This window comes from Taudactylus pleione, unplaced genomic scaffold, assembly GCF_031769625.1.
Source record: "Taudactylus pleione unplaced genomic scaffold, aTauple2 ptg000393l, whole genome shotgun sequence".
NCBI classification, from domain to species: Eukaryota; Metazoa; Chordata; class Amphibia; order Anura; family Myobatrachidae; genus Taudactylus; species Taudactylus pleione.
In genome coordinates, this window is record NW_028284794.1 from 2,962,767 (window position 1) to 2,981,806 (window position 19,040).

Consider the following 19,040-nt stretch of genomic DNA (forward strand, 5'->3'; position numbering starts at 1 on the left):
TGGAACGAGTCATGTTGGAGGGTCTGAAATAGTGTCAATGTTTAAATTCAATACTATTTAAACATTGACACTACTTCACTGCTTCTAAATGTTGCAGCGAGGCAAAGATCATATGAATTTGCATGCTATAGCCCTGTGTGATCTACGTAGAATGGGGTAAGCATATTTTCTGCAACCCCTAAAAGCCCTATAATATCACCTGAATATATATATTATTTGGAGATAAATTATTTGGGGAGGGGGGTGGGCTGATGCTGACTTAGATGCATCTAAGCTCTAAAACCCACACTTAGGTGCAGTGAACACTCATATACCACTGGCGGAACCAAGGGGGGGGCGATTGGAGCGATCGCCCCCCCTTATCACAGTCCATCCTTTTCATCTCTCTCCTCCACATTACTGTGTGTACCATCCCCTTCCTCTTATCCTCAATCAACGCCCTGTGCTGTGAAAGGAGCCGCTGTGTAAGCGCACCGCGTCACCCTCCGGGTGTGTGTCATGGCAGGCTGTCCCTGCGGAGCCAGGGAGGACTGCCCAATGACAGGGGAGGGATACTGTCACTCACTTTCATATACGAGTCTCTGCCCCATTTCACAATTATGTGAACACACCTTTGCTCTACTCAGTCTGCGTGTAAGGAGGAGCATATACCAAATCTGCATATGGACGTACGTGGGTTTGCGCAGTACAAATTTACATATGTCACGATAAGCAACTGGGTATATACGTCCAACTACTACTGGGCGGAGCTGCCTGAACGACCACCTTTTACTAGGTGGTAGCGCAGCTTTAAAGTGCACCCGTCACCACAAAATTGTTGTGGCCCACACGCATCAACAGGTTTCTCCCAATTTTGCATTGAGATTTTATTAATAATTAAGAATACAGAATGAAGTCCAGCTAACACATAGCGTCAGTGATGAAACGCGCTGAGGAATTGCGTTGACCTGAATTCTCTTTTACATCCCACGGACCCTTGGTGATTTGCGGAACCTACAGATAAGCTTTTCTTTATGTGCGAGTTTTAATTGTTTTGATGTGGTGTGTAACATTAACATTTTAAATACTACACCACGGAAGCCAACATTTCTTCTTGTTACATGTGAATGGTGCATTGGAGAGGAGATAGTGAGCAGGCTTCATTCTGGCCCACCCTGGGCACTGCAGAAAGGCCAAGGACCCTGATTTGTAACTCCTGTGTCTCCTGAAAAAGTTCTGGTTTTGATGTGCTGGTATATTTATTTGCTGTGTACGCATATTGAGTAATTATTTACTGTGTAGTACTAATTTACCACACTAGAGGGCGCTTGTTTCTCACTATTTTTTTTAAAGTATTTTTCCTCTGGGACATTACAGCTGTCTCCAAAGAGAAACATAAAGTAGCCGCCTGAAACACGGAGAGAAACACGGAGAGGGGATTTTCAAGAACTCTTTACCACAGAAGGACGATAACAAATACAGACAACGCTTTGGATGTCACGCTGTATCAGTACTATATTTCTTCCCCTCCTGGTAGACCTCCTGCTAGAAGAGCACCACCACCATCGGTTTTGGTTCAGCATCGAGAAAGGATTGAGATGAAACATCGGCCAGAACACCAGGCCATAGCCAGGATCCCAAAAGAAGAGTTTAAGAGTTAGTATAATAGATTATTCAGAGTAATCTGCAGGACAATGGTATTCACCACCGGTTCACTATATGTCATTTCATTAGCTGGGACATCGCGGGGAGTTTCCCCATGGCCTCCTAATAAGGATCCCTACACTCTCCTGCAGTTAATTTGCTATATCCAGCAAGCATGTGATTGGCCGACAGGCATTGCAGGCTGACCCCTAAGGTGACGGCGTTGCATTGGTGAGCATGCATTTTAGCGCTGATGAGATCAGTGTTCGGTGGCGTTTCCTTTTATCTTAATCGCGATGGGGGAACTACATGTTCATCTAATGATATGTAATACACACAGGGTCTAGGGTATACATGCACAATATCAGTAATGGTCGGACAGTGCAACTGTGTAACAAGACCGAGGCTTTGTTACTCCTACATATATATCGCCATACATTAAAGGCGCGATGAGCCGGCCCTCCCTCTAGAGGGTGACACAGTAACGGGGACAAAGGGCGGCCAAGTCCGCCCCCATATAGTGAGACAGGTGGGAGCTATGAGTGTGTGCCCCTCCCCCTATAGGGTAAGACAAAGATGAGGTAAGGGTCTGCCCCTCCCTCCATAAGGAGAGTGAGATAGAAGTGAGCTATAAATCTGCCCCTCCTCCTATAGGGTGACAGGCAGAATGGAGCTTTTATTCATAGGGTACGAGAAAGGGAGGTTTGAATCTGTCCCTCCCACCTTGGTAATGACACAGAGGTACCAATAATGGGAGCCCCCAATCTGTACGGCTCCTGTTGTCATTTCCAAGCTTGTGACCTCTTTCCACTGCGACAGGTAAGTCTTTAGATCCTGCCCCTCCCTTTGCAGGGTGACATGAAGGTAATGCATGTGTTGACCCCATAGTACTAAGCAGGCAACGGATTTTCCTCCCCTTATTGCTGGGTAAATGTTCTCCTCCCCGCTCTCTCAGCGCTGCCAGAGTGGGGGGGACCATGCACCAGGCGAGCGTAATTTCACGTGTCCCACGTCCCCCAGGCTTAAAGGACACATGGCGGTTCCAGAATGCGGAGCGGAAGGGTCCTCATGCACGGGAATCCTTCTTTATGTTGGGTTTATTGCCGAGAATCTGGTCAATCTCACCTATTACCTGAGGCGTCATCTGGCCCAGGATCTGGAGGGAGAGAAATAACATGGATTACATTTTTTTGCTCTTGCGTCCAACATCAGTGGCGACTGAATAGCGAGCTTGATAGCGGCGCCAACTCAACCCTGTCTGTTGCCAAGGTCAACTAAAATGTTACCGTTCAATTTCCGCACAACCAACAACGCAAAAGCCGCGTTCGCATATGAAGGTTTTATTGTGAGAGTGAAAATAAAAGGATGAATTTGAGCTAATTCCTGTGTCCTAGACCCATCGGCAGCTCGCACAATGAATTAGGGTATGTCCATCCCCTTGGCAGGACTAACAGTGTTATCTCTTAGACCTATTCAAAAGAAAGTCCGCACCTGTCATAGACATGTTTACCAAAGTATCTGATTGGTTGCTATGGGCAAAAACGTAACTTTTAAAAACCCGTACTTTAGTACATATACCCCTATGTGTTTCAAAAAGTTCTACTTTGTGCAAATTTAAGTCAGAAATATTTCAGAGGAAGAAAAAATAAGAAAACATTCCGCTAAAGTTCAGGTCTGTTAAAACCGCTGGTAAGTAACCGTGAATTAGTACGCAATAATCTACCAGCGATTGTAGAGAAGCCACGAAGGGGACATCATACGTTAACATAAGTTTATATCTCTTATTTTGAAAGCACACATGGAAACCTATGTAAGTCGATCCAGTTTTCACGGTAACGTATTCACCATGAGCGCTCTCTGCTGTCACTCAGAATCACAGTAGAGAGTCCCACCTGCGTCACAGCACAGAGTACTTTGTGCTCGCTCAGACAGAGAAGACCCTACAGCCGCAAGTTCGTCTCACCTGGATAGAGCCCAAGTTCTCCAGGAGCTGATCGCAGTTGGAGACGCCCAGCAGTACGGAGCTCACCCCCTCGCTGCGCAGACACCATGCTGGAAAGAGAACAAAGATGTTTCAGGCAATCGGCGGAGCGTAACTCAATGGGGGGATGGAGACACAATAGAAACGTCTTCCTTTACCAATAGCCAGCTGTGCGACGGTGCAGTTGAGGCGGTCGGCAATGGGGTGCAGGTCCTTCACCTTGGAGTGCTGCTTTCTCCCCTCTTCACTTGCAGCTTTTTCTTTCAGCCAGTGGTATCCCTAGGCACAAGTGCAGGTCACATTACACTTACTATTATCACCCTGGGGTTATGTTCTTGGCATTGTGTCCGGGTGACAGGGAGGTGACAAATGTTAGGTAAGGTATGATCTGGTTCCCTCTGGTAAATGATGGTCTGTTTAGGCAGTGTGCTGACCAATGAGGAGGACATGTTTTACATTAGACGGGCAACATTTTGGATGCGTCGATAAAGCTGGTGTATTCAGTAATCATTATACATTAATATAATCAATGATACATTATAAGTATTGTAATATACACATAGTCCCCAAAGTCACATGCCACACAGTAGTGCCCCTAATTCACATTATGTCCCACAGTGCCCAAAATTCACATGCCAAACAGTAGTGCCCCTAATTCACATTATGTTGCACAGAGCCCAAAACTAACATGCCACACAGTAGTGCCACTAATTCACATTATGTCCCACAGTGCCCAAAACTCACAAACCACACAGTTGTGCCACTAATTCACATTATGTCACAGAGAGTCCAAAACTCACATGCCACACAGTAGTGCCCCTAATTCACATTATGTCACACAGTGCCCAAAACTCACATGCCACACAGTAGTGCCTAATTCCCAATATGTCACACAGTGCTCAACACTCACAAGCCACATACTTGTGCCCCTAATTCACAATATGTCCCACAGTGCCCAAAATTCACATGCCACACAGTAGTGCCTAATTCCCAATATGTCACACAGTGCCCAACACTCACAAGCCACACCGTAGTGCTCCTAAGTCACATTATGTCCCACAGTGCCCAAAACTCACATGGCACACAGTAGTGCCTAATTCCCAATATGTCACACAGTGCCCAAAACTCACATGCCACACAGTAGTGCCCCTAAGTCACATTATGTCCCACAGTGCCCAAAACTCACATGCCACACAGTAGTGTCCCTAATTCACATTATGTCACACAGTGCCTAAAACTCACATGCCAAACAGTAGTGCCCCTAATTCACATTATGCAATACATAGGGCAGGATGCATGACCCATCGCATTTTGAATTAAATGCATCACACCACTTATCGTAAGCATAACGCCATTAATTATTGTCGTATGAATGAATAAAATCAAAAGGACAGCTCTCCCAGTAAGAGCTGTCCTTTGTGATAGAAGGACTTCCGGGTTTATGACCCAGAAGTCCTTCTACGCATGTGTCGAGTAATGCACACGGCAAGGAGGTTGCTTGGAGGGATCTCTCTCAGGTGGAATTGCCTATAGAAGCCATAGGTGTTTCCCACTGCATCCAAACCTCGGAATGTATTGCATTCCGGATGCTTGGTGCATATGCGGTAAGTGGCAAACCTCCCAAATTTTGGGAGGTTTGACCACAAAATCAGCATTGATGTATCCCACCCATAGTTTGAAAAATGCACATGCTACACATTAGTGCCACTAATTCATATTATGCCATACATAGTGCTCAAAATTAACATACCACACAGTAGTGCCCCAATTCATATTATGCCACACAGTAGGCCCAAGTTCATATTATGCCGTATATATCTCTAAAAATTCACATGCCACACAGCAGTGCCCCCAATTTATATTATGTCACACAGTAGTACCCCCACTTCCCATTATGCCACACAGCAGTACCCTCAATTTATATATTGTCAAACACAGTAGTGCCCCCACTTCCCATGATGCCACAGCAGTGCTCCCAATTTATATATTGTCACACAGTAGTGCCCCCACTTCCCATGATGCCACAGCAGTGCTCCCAATTTATATTATGTCACACAGTAGTGCCCCCACTTCCCATTATGCCACACAGCAGTGCCCCCAATTTATATTATGTCACACAGTAGTGCCCCCACTTCCCATTATGCCACACAGCAGTGCCCCCAATTCGCATTGACATATTTAGCAATGCTGAGTTCAATCCATGACATAGACATCTCCTTTTAGCTGAACAGGCTGTTTTACCTGTAAACTAGACCACCTATACATGTTAAGGCTGTCTTCAGGTACTTTTGGCAACCAGTGCTTTAAAGTGGCTGACCACCTCCAAGATGTCTACCTCCTCCTTGTAGTTCTAGTGTGGTTCCTCTCCCAGCGGGCTCAGTGTGGCTCATCTCTCCTTTGTGTGCACTGTGGGAGGTAGGGTGGTTGTGAGTTTGTGTCCCAGCTAGTGTGGTGTGGCGGGCCAGCGGCAGCCTTATGTGGAAGCCCCTCTGTCCTCCCTCCTGTGTGTGATTGGTCTGCACCTCCTGGGGTTATGAATGGTAGCTGCGATGGTCACCACACCCACCCTGAGGGGTCTGCTAATTATAGAAGTATTATTGTTTTACTTTTATTTTGTGAGGAGGACACATTGGACCTTCCAGAGATCTAAATTAGTGGATTGTGAACTTGGTACCTTCAAGTGTCGGGAATACCCCTTACTTGCCCATTCTGCTAGGGGTGTGAGCACCTTTAAGGGGCAGTATGACAAGTGTTAGATCACCTTTTTAGGTAATCTACTTGTCCGTGTGAACCAGATCTCTTGAAGAGGTGCGTGTGGTTGTTACCGCCAGGGGCACGAAAGCCCAGCATAAGCTCAAGAAAGGGTGTGGAGTGAGAACCAAGTTGCGGTACTGAGTGGAAGCACCGCGGTCCTCCCTCCTCTTATTTGACTGGTGTGCACCTCCTGGGGGCCCTTTGCTCCACCTGTCTCTTTATTCGCCGTGGTGGCCCCCAGTGTGTCATGCTCCAGAGGAGTGCATGGCGCAATTTAGAATTTTTAAAAAAATGGGCAAGGTGCATCTCATCAGTTACAAATCCAGCAGGGCGAGGTGCCCTACCCAGACAGCCTAGCGGGAACACTACATTTCATGACGGAATAGGTATTGCGAACCATCAGATTCCCCTGCATATAGACACACACCACTGTGCCCCAGCTTTTGCTCTCCTCAGTTATCCAGTATTACCTTAAATGATGCTCTAGATTTTTCGGGAACACTCTCAGCATATTTGCCAGTGATTAGCCCGCATGCTAGGGGAGACCAGGTCATAGACCCCACACCTGTAAGAAAGTAAGGTAAGTTACAGTGAAGATGATGTCATGTAGGATCATTATGTAACGGAGGTCATGTTCTATGTCTTCAGCCAATGACTCACCGATCTTGTGGTACAGCTCAGGTAGTTGTGTCTCTACCTTTTCTCGCTGAAAGAGGTGATACTCGGCTTGCTCGCACACAGGAGGGATGAGGTTAAACTGGCGAGCCACGGAATAGGCTTCCTAGTGACATGAGAGAAGAAAGTCAGCAATTAAAAGAATTTTCCACATTTTGTGTGTACCCTACATGCGGCAGACCGCGTTATATTTTACACTGTGGAATGATCCGATCTCTCCAGTTCTATTTAATAAAGCTCTAGAAAAGGTCTAGAACACAAGTTCTCAAACTCGGCCCTCAAGACCCCAAACAGTGCATGTTTTCCAGGTCTCCTCACAGAATCACAAGTGGAATGATTAGCTCCACCTGTGGATCTTTTAAAATGCGTCAGTGAGTAAGGAATACAGCTTTACACCTGCTGGGTGACTTGGAAAACGTGACCTGTGTGGGCAGAGTTTGAGAACCAATGGTCTAGAAGACCTATTACAACCTAGTGTGATCTGCAAGTGCAGAGTGATCCATATAGTGCATGCGCATTCAGTAGTGGTTACTACTTTATACAAACAGCGTCCATCTCTAAACCAGGACCTATATCCAAAGTGCTAAAAAGAAAATACAAAGTATACTATTTATAAATGATACAAACATAAAATTGCAGAATCACCATATACAGTCCAAAAATTTCATCAGATGGGGAACAAGTTCATAGGGGTTTCAAACTGAGGTCAGGGCAGACAAGGATTATTGGAACAAGCAGAGGTCAGGGCTGGCTGCAGGCAAGAGTAGTCAAAATGAGCAGGGTCAAAAGCAAGCAGACTTCAAACAGATGCAGAGTACAAATGCCCAGGGCAAGCTAAAGATATTAAAAGCAATGAGTAAATGATGCTGAAAACCTAATAGACCTAGCAGTATTCTATCCTAGCATTCTGGCCCCAACAGTACCAAACAACAGTACTTAGCATCTGAGTATCAATGAAGTCATGGGATGTACAAGCAGCTAGTGCAAACAGCAGAATTGGGCTGAGGTGCAGGGGAGTGTGTCACTGTTCCTATCCCAGTCTCTGGCCCTGATTCAGATGCGCTCGCTATTTGCGAGCGCTCGCTCTGAATCAGGGAGGGACGTTTTTTTTTTTTTACCAGCCTCCAGGCTGCTCGCTAAGCTGTGGGTGACCACCCACAGCTTTAGTGGACAGCCTGGCGATGGTCACGACTATCGGGCTTGCGATGAGACCCTTGTGGTAGGGTCTCATCCACCGCAAGCCCCAGTGAACATCCTGCTCTAATACAGCAGAAAGTTCACTACTGACATCACGTGTGATGTCAGTAGGGCCGCCCCCAAACGGCAGGTGTTCCTTCGGGCACGCCTCCGTTTGGCCAGCCACCCCCCGACCCGCCTACAAAATGGGGCGAGCTGTAGATCAACATCGACAGCCGCCCCGTTTTGCTGCGAGCCCCGAGCGAGTGAAGTTCTCACTCGCTCCGGGGCTCGCGCGTGCACACTGTCCGGCCATCGACCCACTTGCGAGCGCTGTGCGCTGGCGAGCGGGTCTGAATCAGGCCCTCTGTCCAGAATCCTGACAGTTGTAAATGCCCAAGATCATTGTTGCCACCTGTACGTGGCAGCAAGTAGTGAAGCCCGGTTACCGCCATTGTATATGTACAGGTAGGCGGGTACTACACGCCTTATTTATACTGCTGACTGACGCTGAGCCTTTGGGAGAATGTTATTATGGGATACATTTAATCTGGGTCACTTACCATGATCTCCATCGCGCTCCAGCGAGATGTCCCCCAATACATCGCCATGCCCTGGTTAATCACAAAGGTCATGGCTCTTACAATTTCTGGAACGAAAAAATATAAAAATAAAGACAAAACAATATAATAGAGATATATAAGAATTATTTCAATGTACGGAAATTACACAGTTTAATGTGTTAGACAACTGGAAATCAGACTGCTCTGTCGTCCTGTATATACAGAGTAATGTGGACGGAAAATAGGGATTATGGGGAACCGATAAAGAAATAGATAGGGGAAATTATAAGTATCATCTGAACGGTCATGTCAAAAGCATTTGCATTACAGCAATTCACCATAAACTGTACTAAGAAGGAATATTGGGCCTGATACAGACCAGTTTGCTAGGAAGCGTTCGCACGCAGCCGTCAGCTGCCAAAGTATAAAAATCCCGTGATCGCACGGCAAGACATTAGCACGCCCACTATATCTTGCCGTGCGATCGCGGTGTGTATTTAGACGCCCACCAGCCTGTCACAAGACGCCCACTTTCCCTTACTGATACACGTCATCTCCAGGAAGTGTATGCAACAATCGGCAACATCGAGTAACATCGGATCCACACGCAGCACTTCTGGTTGACCATACCCTACCGCAAGCACTGCGAGTGCTGCTGTGTGTAACTCAGCCATGTGACGTGTATGCTGACGCTGCGTCTTAACTAGGCACGCCCCTGAAACGGCGTTAAGACGCACATACATGCCTGCGTACGCACCACCACACCCCCGTTTCCATCGACCACCTCCTGCCACCACCCACATGCGGCTCGTCCTGTCACTCATTCTAGCGAGGCGTCTATGGAGTATTCGCACACGCACACTGCGTCTTATATGAATACGAAGATTCAAACATCGGCAGGCTACGTGCGAACGCAGCCTAGCGAACGGGTCTGAACCAGGCCCTTTGCTCGGTAACATTGTGCCCTGTAGCAGTGATTTAGCGACTGATATAGATGGTAATATTGGTAATAAATATGGGATTTGGAGGGAACTAATGAAAGACTTATTGCTTCTTATGAAACAATAGATGGAGACTGTAGAGCATTTTGATATATTTATAACCTTTAGCCTATATACCAAGCTGTTCTGCTTAGTGGACTTTATCATACATTAATAATGTTCTGAACGTTCCAGACACAGATCAAAGCCAGGGACAACCTTTGTCTTTCCAGTTCTCTCAATGGGGTCTATTCACTAAGGGGTCTATTTACTAAGCAGTGTTAGGAGACAGAGTGAAAAGTGATAAGAAAGTGATAAGGTGCCAGCCAATCAGCTCCCAACTGTCATCTCACAGGCTGTGTTTGAAAAATGACAGTTAGGAGCTGATTGGCTGGCACTTTATCACTTTCATATCACTTTTCACTCTGGGCCCGATTCAGAGCCGAACGCTCTGACCAGCGCGCTCGCTCTGAATCAGGGCCCTCCTACCTGTTCTTGGAGCAGCCTCATGGACGCTCGCATAGCTGTGGGTTACCACCCACAGCTATAGCGAGCGTCCATGATGATGGTCGCGATGGTCAAGACCATCGCGACCATTGGGCTTGTGACGAGACCCTTGCGGTAGGATCTCGCTGCCGCAAGCCCTGGAGTGATTTTGGCTCTATCAGAGCCAAAATCACTCCCACTGACATCACTACTGATGTCAGTGGGGCCGGACTCAGACGGTAGGCGTTCCCATGGGAACGGCTCCGTCTGGCAGGCACGCCCACCAAAGGGGGCGTGCTGTCAGTCACCATCGACAGCACGCCCCCTTTGGTGCGAGACCCCGAGCGACGGCTTCCTCGTCGCTCGCCGGGTCTCGCGCATGCGCGCGACGGAGCTCCCTCCGTCGTGCGCATGCGCACTTCGGCACCATCGGCCCTCTTGCGAGCATACAGTGCTCGTGAGCGGGTCAGAATCAGGCCCTCTGTCTCCTAACACTGCTTAGTGGCTGGGACTTATCTTTCTCCATTTTATCTCTCCAAAGCTTAGTGAATAGACCCCAATACCTGGCATTTAGAATATAATCATGTGATATATACACATGATTTCTGGTATAAAGGTTGGGATGATCTATCACACAGTATATACGGTACACTGATTTTTCACCTGTACTATATACAGAGTGGACACAGATTGACCCATATCCTGTATAAATAGATAATTAGAATTTTGACTAGATACAGGGTCACATACAAAAAATATGCAGCTGAACCTTCTATAGAAATAAACTCAAAAACTGTTCACAATATTTCAGTCTAATTTTGGTGACAATTCGCTTCCTTCCGCCTCCCTGAAACAAGTCTTAGAATTCTGGCAGAGTTATTCAGATAAATATAGAATAGTCTATTTTTAGGCAGCGGTTCCTTTGTCCATCTGTAGAGGGACTAACGCGCTCAGTATGAGATGCAGGCTGTACGCTTAGTGCTGAGGTCATCACAAATTTTTAGGGGGGGGGGGTGGGGGGGAGGGAGGAAGGAGACGGCCAGATTCAGAAAGAAAACTAATGCAAATAATGACGCAGGGGGGGGGGGGCACGCAGGTCTGTAGGTGGCCATCAATATATAGATTGCAGAAGTGGGGGCAGGAATAGCCATGTACAAAGATGTGTACAAAAGTGTGTACTTATACAGAGACGGACTGTGGGGGGGGAGTAGTAATACTTATACACAGAGAGGGGGGATTTTGTGTATATAGAAAGATAGCAATGATACTGGGACATTGACTGTACCTCTTCCTCCAAAAAGCAAAAAAGGGGTTAAGAGCGCACGCCTGCACTTACATCCGAAAACTGGATGTGCAGACAAATATTGATAATCCGTCATTTTTACTTTATCAAACTATGATAAAATAAAACAAAATGGAGGATGAAGGGCCTGATTGAGGTTGGATCGCAATTGCGATGGCGGGTGCAATTACGCACGCAGTCTCACTGCGATGATATGCCAATCCATTGCGATCGCTATGCCGTCACAGCACTACATAAGGACGCCCACCTTACCTTACACTAGGGGTGTGCACCGGACACTTTTCGTGTTTTGTGTTTTGGTTTTGGATCTGGATCTTTCTTCGTGTTTTGGATCTGGATTGGTTTTGCCAAAACCACCCTTCCGTGTTTTGGGTTCTGGGTTTTGTGTTTTGGATCTGGATTTTTTCTTAAAAAATAAAAAAAAACCGCTAAAATCACATAAATGGGCCTTTTTTTGTTCCTACGCTATTAATAACCCCAATAACATTAATTTCCACTCATTTCCACTCTATTCTGAACACCTCACACCTCACAATATTGTTTTTAGGCCAAAAGGTTGTACCGAGGAAGCTGGATGACTATGCTAAGCGACACAAGGGGGCGGCACAAACACGTGGCCCATCTAGGAGTGGCACTGCAGTGGCAGACAGGAAGCCAATCAGCGTTATGGTGCCCATTTGCATGTAGCACGAACCCGGGAGATCCGTGCTACATGCATCTGTGTGATTGGCACAGAGCAATGACAGGTCCGTGAGACCCGTCTGTGCTGCTGTGGTAAAAAAAAAAAAAAAAAACCTGTGTAAAAAAAGAAAAAAATGGCGTGCACCCCCCCAAAAAAGAGCAACCAGCCCCGGGCATTAGTAACCCAGTGCTGGGTGTGCTTAAATACAGGGGACAAACGACGTAGGGGTCCCCTGTACTTAAGCACAACCAGCACCGGGCTAGTCAGAACCAGCGCTGGTTGCCAAAATACGGGGGACAAACGACGTAGGGGTCCCCTGTATTCTGCGCAACCAGCTCTGGGCTCTGATCCGGTCCTGGTTCTGGAAATATAGGGGACAAAAAATGAGTAGGGTTCCCCTGTATGTTCCAGAACCAGCACTGGACTTTTTCTAGCGGGGGGCTGATGCCACAGCCAGGGGAGCCCTTTCACCGGGCCCCCCAGCCGCAGCATCAACCCTGACCGCTAGTCAGCCCAGGCCGGGGATCCCTGGAGAGCTGGGGACCCCCCCAATAAAGGGGTCACCCTCTCCAGGGCACCCCAGGCCCAGGCTGATAGCCCGGGGCTATCCCCGCCACCCCTGGTGGCGGTGGGTGGCGGGTTGATTGTGTGGTGTGGTGTAAATAAAGAATATCAAACATTGTCTTTACAAGTAGAACTGCAAGTCCCAGCTAGCCTGCCCCGCATGCTGGTACTTGGAGAACCACAAGTACCAGCATGCAGGGCATTAAGGGCCCACTAGTACCTGTAGTTCACCTGTAAAAAAAATGTTTAAAAAAACACAGGACACACACACCGTGACAGTATAAGTTTATTAAACATACATACACACACACACACACACACACATGTACACATACTCACCTATGTAACCCTGTAGCATCGGTCCACTTGTCCGGTAAAGTATCCATAGGGGACCTGTGAAAAAAAACATACTCACCATCTCCTATGCGAGGTTCTGTCCTCTTCGTTCCAAAGTAGGCATCCCCGGACTTGGCAAAAAAAAAAACGAAAACGCGATCCACGAACTTAGTACCGTTCTATAGAACGGTACTTCCCGAATGAGAGCTTAGCGGCGGGGTATCACCATGGAAACCCCGCTGCTAAGCGTTCATTGGCTGAGAGAGGTCATCTCCCGTCTCTCAGCCAATGAACGGCTCCCTCCATTGTAGTCAATGGTGGGAACCGCAGGGTAAACTTTAATAACCTTGCGGCTCCCAGCATTGACTACAATGGAGGGAGCCGTTCATTGGCTGAGAGAGACGGGAGATGGCCTCTCTCAGCCAATGAACGCTTAGCAGCGGGGTTTCCATGGTGATACCCCGCCGCTAAGCTCTCATTCGGGAAGTACCGTTCTATAGAACGGTACTAAGTTCGTGGATCGCGTTTTCGTTTTTTTTTTTTGCCAAGTCCGGGGATGCCTACTTTGGAACGAAGAGGACAGAACCTCGCATAGGAGATGGTGAGTATGTTTTTTTTCACAGGTCCCCTATGGATACTTTACCGGACAAGTGGACCGATGCTACAGGTTACATAGGTGAGTATGTGTACATGTGTGTGTGTGTATGTATGTTTAATAAACTTATACTGTCACGGTGTGTGTGTCCTGTGTTTTTTTAAACATTTTTTTTACAGGTGAACTACAGGTACTAGTGGGCCCTTAATGCCCTGCATGCTGGTACTTGTGGTTCTCCAAGTACCAGCATGCGGGGCAGGCTAGCTGGGACTTGCAGTTCTACTTGTAAAGACAATGTTTGATATTCTTTATTTACACCACACCACACAATCAACCCGCCACCCACCGCCACCAGGGGTGGCGGGGATAGCCCCGGGCTATCAGCCTGGGCCTGGGGTGCCCTGGAGAGGGTGACCCCTTTATTGGGGGGGTCCCCAGCTCTCCAGGGATCCCCGGCCTGGGCTGACTAGCGGTCAGGGCTGATGCTGCGGCTGGGGGGCCCGGTGAAAGGGCTCCCCTGGCTGTGGCATCAGCCCCCCGCTAGAAAAAGTCCAGTGCTGGTTCTGGAACATACAGGGGAACCCTACTCATTTTTTTCCCCTGTATTTCCAGAACCAGGACCGGATCAGAGCCCAGAGCTGGTTGCGCAGAATACGGGGGACCCCTACGTCGTTTGTCCCCCGTATTTTGGCAACCAGCTCTGGTTCTGACTAGCCCGGTGCTGGTTGTGTTTAAGTACAGGGGACCCCTATGTCGTTTGTCCCCTGTATTTAAGCACACCCAGCACTGGGTCACTAATGCCCGGGGCTGGTTGCTCTTTTTTTGGGGGGGAGGACGCCATTTTTTTCTCTTTTTACACAGGTTTTTTTTTTTTTATTTACCACAGCAGCACAGACGGGTCTCACGGACCCGTTAGTGCTCTGTGTCAATGACACAGATGCAAGTAGCACGGATCTCCTGGTCCGTGCGTGCATCTGTGTCATTGAAATACACAGCAGCACAGACGGGTCTCACTGACCCATCTGTGCTCTGTGTCACTGTCAATCACACAGATGCATGTAGCACGGATCTCACGAGTCCGTGCTACATGCAAATGAGCACCATAATGCTGATTGGCTGAGAGCCATGACAGACGGCTCTGTCAGCCAATCAGCACTTTGCCCATTAAAGGCAAAGGCATTTTTTTTTAAATGGCCGCTCGAGGCAAAACCTCGAGATCCGACAGCAGATCTCGAGGTTTTGCCTCGGGAGAGGGATCCGGGGCAGACAGGGAGATCCGAGCTTGGGCTCGGATCGCCCCGGATCCCCGAAGTTCGGGTGGGTTCGGTTCTCAGGGAACCGAACCCGCTCATCCCTAATATATATATATATATAATATAACCACCGAGCCACAGCTCTGATACTAATAACTGATAGTGACATTACAGATGGGATAATACTGCAGGTTATAGGACATTACTGAGGGATTCTGTATATATATATAATATAACCACCGAGCCACAGCTCTGATACTAATAACTGATAGTGACATTACAGATGGGATAATACTGCAGGTTATAGGACGTTACTGAGGGATTCTGTATATATATATATAATATAACCACCGAGCCACAGCTCTGATACTAATAACTGATAGTGACATTACAGATGGGATAATACTGCAGGTTATAGGATGTTACTGAGGGATTCTGTATATATATATATATAATATAACCACCGAGCCACAGCTCTGATACTAATAACTGATAGTGACATTACAGATGGGATAATACTGCAGGTTATAGGACATTACTGAGGGATTCTGTATATATATATATATAATGTAACCACCGAGCCACAGCTCTGATACTAATAACTGATAGTGACATTACAGATGGGATAATACTGCAGGTTATAGGACGTTACTGAGGGATTCTGTATATATATATAATATAACCACCGAGCCACAGCTCTGATACTAATAACTGATAGTGACATTACAGATGGGATAATACTGCAGGTTATAGGACATTACTGAGGGATTCTGTATATATATATATATATAATATAACCACCGAGCCACAGCTCTGATACTAATAACTGATAGTGACATTACAGATGGGATAATACTGCAGGTTATAGGATGTTACTGAGGGATTCTGTATATATATATAATATAACCACCGAGCCACAGCTCTGATACTAATAACTGATAGTGACATTACAGATGGGATAATACTGCAGGTTATAGGACGTTACTGAGGGATTCTGTATATATATATATAATATAACCACCGAGCCACAGCTCTGATACTAATAACTGATAGTGACATTACAGATGGGATAATACTGCAGGTTATAGGACATTACTGAGGGATTCTGTATATATATATTATATAACCACCGAGCCTCAGCTCTGATACTAATAACTGATAGTGACATTACAGATAGGATAATACTGCAGGTTATAGGACATTACTGAGGGATTCTGTATATATATATATATAATATAACCACCGAGCCACAGCTCTGATACTAATAACTGATAGTGACATTACAGATGGGATAATACTGCAGGTTATAGGACATTACTGAGGGATTCTGTATATATATATTATATAACCACCGAGCCTCAGCTCTGATACTAATAACTGATAGTGACATTACAGATGGGATAATACTGCAGGTTATAGGACGTTACTGAGGGATTCTGTATATATATATATAATATAACCACCGAGCCACAGCTCTGATACTAATAACTGATAGTGACATTACAGATGGGATAATACTGCAGGTTATAGGATGTTACTGAGGGATTCTGTATATATATATATATAATATAACCACGGAGTCTCAGCTCTGATACTAATAACTGATAGTGACATTACAGATGGGATAATACTGCAGGTTATAGGACATTACTGAGGGATTCTGTATATTTATATTATATAACCACCGAGCCACAGCTCTGATACTAATAACTGATAGTGACATTACAGATGGGATAATACTGCAGGTTATAGGACGTTACTGAGGGATTCTGTATATATATATAATATAATATAACCACCGAGCCACAGCTCTGATACTAATAACTGATAGTGACATTACAGATGGGATAATACTGCAGGTTATAGGACGTTACTGAGGGATTCTGTATATATATATATATAATATAACCACCGAGCCACAGCTCTGATACTAATAACTGATAGTGACATTACAGATGGGATAATACTGCAGGTTATAGGACGTTACTGAGGGATTCTGTATATATATATAATATAATATAACCACCGAGCCACAGCTCTGATACTAATAACTGATAGTGACATTACAGATGGGATAATACTGCAGGTTATAGGACGTTACTGAGGGATTCTGTATATATATATAATATAACCACCGAGCCACAGCTCTGATACTAATAACTGATAGTGACATTACAGATGGGATAATACTGCAGGTTATAGGACGTTACTGAGGGATTCTGTATATATATATATATATATATATAATATAACCACCGAGCCATAGCTCTGATACTAATAACTGATAGTGACATTACAGATGGGATAATACTGCAGGTTATAGGACATTACTGAGGGATTCTGTATATATATATATAATATAACCACCGAGCCACAGCTCTGATACTAATAACTGATAGTGACATTACAGATGGGATAATACTGCAGGTTATAGGACATTACTGAGGGATTCTGTATATATATATAATATAATATAACCACCGAGCCACAGCTCTGATACTAATAACTGATAGTGACATTACAGATGGGATAATACTGCAGGTTATAGGACGTTACTGAGGGATTCTGTATATATATATATAATATAACCACCGAGCCACAGCTCTGATACTAATAACTGATAGTGTCATTACAGATGGGATAATACTGCAGGTTATAGGACGTTACTGAGGGATTCTGTATATATATATATATATAATATAACCACCGAGCCACAGCTCTGATACTAATAACTGATAGTGACATTACAGATGGGATAATACTGCAGGTTATAGGATGTTACTGAGGGATTCTGTATATATATATAATATAATATAACCACCGAGTCTCAGCTCTGATACTAATAACTGATAGTGACATTACAGATGGGATAATACTGCAGGTTATAGGACGTTACTGAGGGATTCTGTATATATATATATATAATATAACCACCGAGCCACAGCTCTGATACTAATAACTGATAGTGACATTACAGATGGGATAATACTGCAGGTTATAGGATGTTACTGAGGGATTCTGTATATATATATAATATAATATAACCACCGAGTCTCAGCTCTGATACTAATAACTGATAGTGACATTACAGATGGGATAATACTGCAGGTTATAGGACATTACTGAGGGATTCTGTATATATATATAATATAATATAACCACCGAGCCTCAGCTCTGATACTAATAACTGATAGTGACATTACAGATGGGATAATACTGCAGGTTATAGGATGTTACTGAGGGATTCTGTATATATATATATATAATATAACCACCGAGCCACAGCTCTGATACTAATAACTGATAGTGACATTACAGATGGGATAATACTGCAGGTTATAGGACATTACTGAGGGATTCTGTATATATATATATATATATATATATATATATATATAATATAACCACCGAGCCACAGCTCTGATACTAATAACTGATAGTGACATTACAGATGGGATAATACTGCAGGTTATAGGACGTTACTGAGGGATTCTGTATATATATATATAATATAACCACCGAGCCACAGCTCTGATACTAATAACTGATAGTGACATTACAGATAGGATAATACTGCAGGTTATAGGACGTTACTGAGGGATTCTGTATATATATATATATATAATATAACTACCGAGCCACAGCTCTGATACTAATAACTGATAGTGACATTACAGATGGGATAATACTGCAGGTTATAGGACATTACTGAGGGATTCTGTATATATATATATATATAATATAACCACCGAGCCACAGCTCTGATACTAATAACTGATAGTGACATTACAGATGGGATAATACTGCAGGTTATAGGACGTTACTGAGGGATTCTGTATATATATATATATAATATAACCACCGAGCCACAGCTCTGATACTAATAACTGATAGCGACATTACAGATGGGATAATACTGCAGGTTATAGGACGTTACTGAGGGATTCTGTATATATATATAATATAACCACCGAGCCACAGCTCTGATACTAATAACTGATAGTGACATTACAGGTGGGATAATACTGCAGGTTATAGGATGTTACTGAGGGATTCTGTATATATATAT

General features: G+C 45.1%; 1 protein-coding gene across 4 annotated transcripts in view; it reads right to left on the reverse strand.

Annotated features, from left to right (window-relative positions):
• KCNAB3 (potassium voltage-gated channel subfamily A regulatory beta subunit 3) overlaps positions 1-19,040 on the reverse strand; it is a 74,204-nt gene continuing 55,164 nt past the window's right edge. For all 4 annotated transcript variants that reach the window (XM_088446122.1, XM_088446123.1, XM_088446121.1 and 1 more), the window contains 6 exons: positions 8,773-8,858; positions 7,019-7,139; positions 6,829-6,923; positions 3,763-3,883; positions 3,587-3,675; positions 1-2,779 (listed from right to left, as the gene is read on the reverse strand). In XM_088446122.1, coding sequence (XP_088302248.1) covers positions 2,690-2,779; positions 3,587-3,675; positions 3,763-3,883; positions 6,829-6,923; positions 7,019-7,139; positions 8,773-8,858 — 602 coding nt within the window. In that variant the 3' untranslated portion in view covers positions 1-2,689. The remainder of the gene's footprint in view (positions 2,780-3,586; positions 3,676-3,762; positions 3,884-6,828; positions 6,924-7,018; positions 7,140-8,772; positions 8,859-19,040) is intronic.